We start from the raw sequence: 6,354 nt of genomic DNA on the forward strand, positions 1-6,354 counted from the left end.
AGGAGAGAGAGAGAGAGAGAGCGTGAGCAGGGGAGGGTCAGAGAGAGAGGGAGTCACAGACTGAAACAGGCTCCAGGCTCTGAGCTGGCAGTCAGCACAGAGCCTGACGCGGGGCTCGAACCCACGAACCGTGAGATCATGACCTAAGCGAAAGTCGGACGCTTAACCGACTAAGCCACCCGGGCGCCCCTCTCCAGTCCTCATCTTGCTCTCCATGGAACACAAAGGAGGAGGGAGAGGGGTGAGGGAAGTGAGCTATCGAGGGGCCAGCTGGCCAAATCAAAGTCTGTTAGGGTGGGAGCTGAGCAGAGGGCCATCATTTCTCAGTGTGCACTCCCTGAGCAGACAAAGGAGGTCCTAGTTCCAGTCAGGGCTCCTGGAGATGCAAGTAGATGGGTCAGGACAGGTCCTTGTGACCCCCGCTCCCCCAAGTGTGAGGTGCTGGCCATCAGGGGAAGCTACTCCTATGAGAAGATTCCGTCTCTCACTCACACTTTTTGTTGTTTATTCATTTATTTTGAGAGAGAGAGAGCACGAGCAAGGGAGGGCAGAGGGAGAAGGAGAGAGAATCCCAACCAGGCTCTACACTGTCGGCACAGAGCCCTACTCGAGGCTCAAACTCACAAACCATGAGATCATGACCTTAGCTGAAATCAAGAGTCAGACGCTTAACCAACCGAGCCACGCAGGAGCTCCTCACACCTTTCACGCTGCTTGCTTAGGGCAACTAGGTGGCAGGAGAACAGGACCCCTTCCCCCAGGGCTGGACTTGTCATCTACTCTGCTGAAGGGTGGAACTGGACCCCTGACTGGCCAAAGGCCTGTGCGAGAACAGGCTGGCTGTCCCTGAAGTAGACGCTTAAGAGGCAGCACCCCAAGCATGGTGTCAAAGGGACAGGCTTTTCCAGTTCAGGGCAGGATGCGCAAGCTCTCTGTCCCTTTGGCCCCACCTGGACATCTGCATCAGGCCTTCAGGAATAAGTGGGGGGGGGGGGGGGGAAGGACTGACTTGTGTTCTGTTCCTCGGTGGTGAAGGGTGCACTGAAGTGGGACACGGGCCTTTGCCTGCTCTCCTGTCCCTCCCTCCCAGCTTCCCCAGGTCTGCCCGGATCCCATTAAACTTAGAGGGAAAAACAGGGCACAGGGAAGCAGGCTTGTCAGCAAGACCTCTGAGGTCATCTCTGGTCTCAAATACCTCATCATCTATAAGGACAGGATCTTATTAAAGGGAGTGAAGAAGGGCAGGACTGTGGAAGGAAAGAAGGGAGAGAGGGGCAAGGTGAGAAGAAGGGGTTCCCCTCCTATTCTGCCCTCTCTAGCCGGGTTCAGTCCTTCCCCTGTTTATGGGGAGGGGAGGAGTGCAGAGCATCCCAGGGTCCCAGGGGAGTAAGACGCAGGCAGTTTTTAGCCTTAGCTGGGCTCAGCCCCCCACCCCCACCCCGTGAGCTGCTAGCCACCCACACAGACATACACACTTTTTCTCATTCCTGGGGCTTTAGGATAGGGCTGTGAAGACGCAGAGATGGTGAACTAGTGGGATGAGCTCTGCCCCCACTTCCTCTCTGCTTTGGACCATTTTTCCAAAATAAGTGACAAGGCTGGGCTTTCTCTCCGAGGAGGGCTCACCCTCCCTATCCAGGTGTCAGTGTTTCTTTTCTCTTCCAGTCCGTTTCCTGGCTCCGTGCACAGGAACCGCACGTGCATCACCTACCACACGCAGGGGCACACACCTCTACTGGGTCACTCACTCACACCAGGGCGCAGTCCACAAAAATCTCTGCACTTGGAGATGCATCCTCTGATGCCTGAGTCAATCAAATGCTTGAATCAGAGGTTCCCACCACCTTTTCCTCCCTCTGCCTCCACTGCTTTCCTTCCTGAGACCCTCTGGCCTTTCTTCCTTCCTCCCTAATCATGCCCTGAAGGCCAGAGCCTGAAGGTCTCCTCCGTCTGGGCAGCTCCAGCCCACGAGGAGTTCTTACCAGCACGTGCAGGGTTGGGGCTTAGGGCTCAGGGCTGGGCTGGAGGCTGAGAGGAGGGGCGTCCAGGAGGGAGGAAATGGGGCTGTTGATCTTGAGACTGGGCACTCTGCGGGAGTGGGATGAAAGAAGGTTCAGCAGCCTTCCCTCCAGGCATTCCCATCTCTTGGTTGACTGGGCTTCCTACCCACCCAACTTCAGCTTTGCCTGGGGAGGGGCAGGGCAGGGGCAGCAGCCTCCCTGGGCCTGGGAGCCTGCCCCACCACACCAGGGCTTACAGGGGAGCTCGGGGAGGGGCAGGAAGGGCAGGAGAAGATGAGCTGACCCAATGTTCCCACTGGCACAGCCACCTGGCTTTTTTCTTCATTCACCGGAGGGAGAGACAGGAAGAAGAGGCTGGAAAGAAGGCAAAGGAGAAAGGGGAAGAAAGGAGAAAGGGGAAAGAGGAGAGAAGTCTGGCAACAGCAGACACAGGCTGAAAGACCGGAGCAAACAGTGACCAAGGCTCCAGGCCCTGGTGGGTCATGGGGGTGGCTGCCCTCCAGCCCCTGAGGCTCCTCTGGGTTCACTCACCCCAGGCAGGGGCTTGGCCTAGCTACTCTCTCCCATTCCCCTCCCCCCCCACCCCACCCATCCATCCCCCACCAGGCCTGCAGGGCCCTGGACAGAGAGGGAAGGCAAGAAAGAGGACCATGGAGGACGCACTGTGCCGAAGGAGCTCAGCTCTGGAACAGAAGGCCTGGATCCAAGCCTCATCTCTGCCACTTACTGTGTGACCCCAGCAAGTCACAGAACCCTTTGAACCTGTTTTCCTCTTCTGTCAGGTGAGAATAATTATTATCTCAGTGTTGTCATGAGAGGGGCATTCAACAAGGAGCAGCAACTGTAGTCATTAGAGTCCCTTGGGGCGGGGGAGGGGGCAAAGGGGTGAACAGCTGGGAGAAGCCCCCCTCACCATCACAGGGTCCACACTGCCGGCCTGGCCCCTAGCCACGGCGCTCTGGGTGACTCTCCCCTCCTTATTCCGCTCCCAGCCGCCCCCCTCACAAGGTGACAGTGATAAAGACTCTGAAACTGAAATAAGGACAGGAAAGGGAACAAAAGAGAGCAGGGATCTGGTGGGGGAAAGCAGCAAAGAGGGTCTAGCACCCAGCCCTATATCTGGCGTGCAGCAGGCACATGACAGGAATATTTGCTGAGAGAACGCGGTGGTGGGGAGGAGGCCGGACCGGTGTATCCAGCGTCCACAGGAGCAGGTTGGACAGAGCCATCAATAGCACTGGGAGGCAGAAAGGGATGGAGACTTGGAACAAATAGAGCTGGCAAGCCATAGAGGCTGGAGCCAGATGCTGTGAGGCTGCTCCTCTGGTGGCCCATCCCACCCCCCCACTCCCTTGGCCTAGGCCCCCTCCAAGTCCTGCCACTTCTCACAGCCTCTCAGTCTCTGCGGGCAGCCTGGAGTCTCTGTACGGGCTGGCAGGCTCAGGATGGGCCCTGCTGGCCTCCTCCTCCTCTTCCTTGTCTGGCTCCGGAAGCTTCTGCAGGTCCGAGTACAGCACACAGGCATCGTCCCGCGACACATACTCCCAGCCAGTCTCCCGCACGTGGAAAAGGTCTACAGAACCCCCGGAGTAGGCATCGCGGTGGGTGGCATGGGCCACGGCACAACGAGCCAGGGCATAGGCTTCCTGGGGGGTCATGTCATAGCGGTAGCCGCGGTCTAGCACGCCGTAGGCATAGGGAGATCCAGAGCCCACCGAGAAGATGTTCCCTTGCAGGCGGGTGCCGTCACTGTAGACATAGAAGAGGACAGGGCCAGAGCGGTCCCAGCCACACAGGGCAGTGGCCACACACAGATCCAGGCCCCGGTAGCAGGACATCATGGTTGACAAGAGCTTGGCGGCACCGGCCACACTGGGCAGCTGGCCCTCCCTCAGTGCCCGAAGCCGCAGCTCCCGCTGTAGCACGCGGTACCATATGGCACAGTCGGCCGAGGTGCCGGAGGTGGTGCCCAGGAGGTGCTGGTGCACAGGGATGATCTTGCGTGAGGCTGGGCATGCCACATAGTTGCCGCAGGAAGAACGTGTGTCCGCAGCGGCGATGACTCCATGCCGGAAGCGGAAGGCCAAGGTGGTGGTGCCGTGGGCCAGCCTGGGGCCGTGGATCTGCAGGAAGGTTTGAGGATCGCAGCCTCGGGGCACAGCCCAGGCGCCAGCCTGAGGCAGGTGAGGCGATGGTCCCTGGGTGTTGGGGGCCTGCCACTTGCACACATCCTGCAGAGCCATCCCTGGGGCTGAGTGCTGGTTGGAAGGAACAAGGCAGGGATTTGTGGGCTGGAGTCAAGCGGGGAAGGAGACGCTAAAGAGAAGCTGGGCTGCAGCCAGAACTGGTGAGGGAGGCATGTGATCTATGGCTTCACTTCTCCCTACCCCCAAATCAGGCTTTGGGACTGGCTGAGAAGCAGCCTCCTCCTCCTCAGAGGATTGCTAAGGCGAGACAGGACGAGGCTGGTGAAGTCTCCACTGTTGGGAAGACGCTACTCGTGACACACCAGAGCGTCACCCAAGGAGTCTGCTGTCCATCATCTTCCAAGCACCTGGAGCGGAGTGAGGTCTGGGGTAACCTCAAAGAAAGGGAGGCATGGATGGAAGGAGCACATCAGGGTCCTTCATGTTTGTCCTGTGGGGCCCATCGGGCATGCAAAGACAGATAAAGCTCTGTCCCTGCCCAGATGGAGGGTAAAGAGCCTAGGAGTAGGTAAAGACAAGTTCTTTCTGATGGAATCAGAATAGCGTGCTGTGAGGGGCACCTGTCTGGCTCAGCTGGTAAAGCATGTGACTCTTGATCTCAGGGTTGTCAGTTTGAACCCCATATTGGACGTAGAGCTTAGTTTAAAAAAATAATAATAATAGAGTGCCGTGGGTCCACCAAGGCAGGAGTCTTTGATGTTGGGTTCTCCCTTCAGGGGTTTGGACCCAGGGAACTATAATGCTCAGCTCACACTTTCACTTTCTAGTCAGGTGGGGGAAAGGAAATGGACCTAGACCAAGAGAAAAGGTGGTTTTTTTTTTAAGTTTATTTATTTATTTATTTTGAGAGAGAGAGAGAACAAGCGGGGGAGGGGCAGAGGGAAGGCGAGACAGAATCCTTAGCAGGCTCTGAGCCATCACCACAGAACCCAGCTCAAGTTCAGGAACCATGAGATCATGACCTGAGCTGAGATCAAGAAGCGGCCGCTTAACCCATTGAGCCACCCAGGGTCCCCAAGAAAGTCTTATGTGAGGAGGAGGGGAGATCAAATACCTTCCACAAAGCCAAGGTATGGAGGGGCCAGGGTGAAGGAACCTAGACTGTAGAGCTCTCTTTCTCCTCTGCTTTCGAGGTGAATATGAACTTCCATCTGCATAAAGACAGCCTTCCTGACAGTTCTCTGGCAGTATAGCTTCTCTGATTATGTAAAAGTTCTGAGGATGTAGCTGAGAGCATCTAATGGCCTTCCCTCTCCCCGTCCCCCTTCTGTCCAATAGTTCACAATAGCAAGAGAGTTAGTTTATAATTCCAAGGCAAGAGAAACAACAGACCTTGTCCCCACAATGCTGAGTCTAAGTCTTAGACCACCAGGGATGGTCAAAGGGTGGAGTTAGTAGATCCTGACAGCTGGCCTTTCAGAAAGACAAAGTAGATTGGGACAGAGTGGCAAGCTGCAACTACTTCCAGCACCATCTGGAATATATTTTACCAAACACTGCAGCTCAAAGTGGTGCTGTGGAAATGGGTTTAGTCAAAGAAACAGACCTGCACACAAGAGAAAGATCCCGGACCCTCCACATGCCATGATGGCAGGGCCATGGAGTCACTACTAATGGCAAGTGCAAACATGTGTTGGGAAGACTGGAGAAACCAGGAGGTCCCACTAAAGTCCAACCAGTCTTTCTCCCTTCTTTCTCCCTCTCTTACTGGACAGATAAGGATGTCTCCTGTTTTGTTTAATTTTTTTAAATGTTTATTTTTGAGAGAGAGAGAAAGCACAAGCAGGAGAGGGGCAGAAAGAGAGGGAGATGCAGAATCTGAAGCAGGCTCCAGGCTACGAGCTGTCAACACAGAGCCAGACATGGGGCTCGAACCTACAAACCATGAGATCATGACCTGAGCCAAAATCAAGAGTCAGATGCTTAACCAACTAAGCCACCCAGGTGCCCTGGAAAGTCTTCTGTTTTAAAAGACTAAGCCTTGGGGGTGCCTGGGTGGCTCAGTTGGTTAAGCGTCTGACTTCTGCTCAGGTCACGATCTCATGGTTTGTGGGTTTGAGCCCCGCATCAGGCTCTGTGCTGACAGCCAGCTCAGAGCCTGGAGCCTGTTTCAGATTCTGTATCTC

The 6,354-nt window shown here is 55.9% G+C and overlaps 1 protein-coding gene across 1 annotated transcript; it reads right to left on the bottom strand.

Moving 5' to 3' along the window:
• Window positions 1–3,406: 3,406 nt before the first annotated feature.
• On the bottom strand, window positions 3,407–4,264 carry PSMB11 (proteasome subunit beta 11). The gene has a single exon (XM_039245153.1). It carries the CDS (start codon window positions 4,262–4,264, stop codon window positions 3,407–3,409), a length of 858 nt encoding a protein of 285 aa, XP_039101084.1.
• Window positions 4,265–6,354: the final 2,090 nt, after the last annotated feature.

Source organism: Hyaena hyaena, unplaced genomic scaffold (assembly GCF_003009895.1).
Source record: "Hyaena hyaena isolate Hyena2069 unplaced genomic scaffold, ASM300989v1 scaffold_256, whole genome shotgun sequence".
NCBI lineage: Eukaryota > Metazoa > Chordata > Mammalia > Carnivora > Hyaenidae > Hyaena > Hyaena hyaena.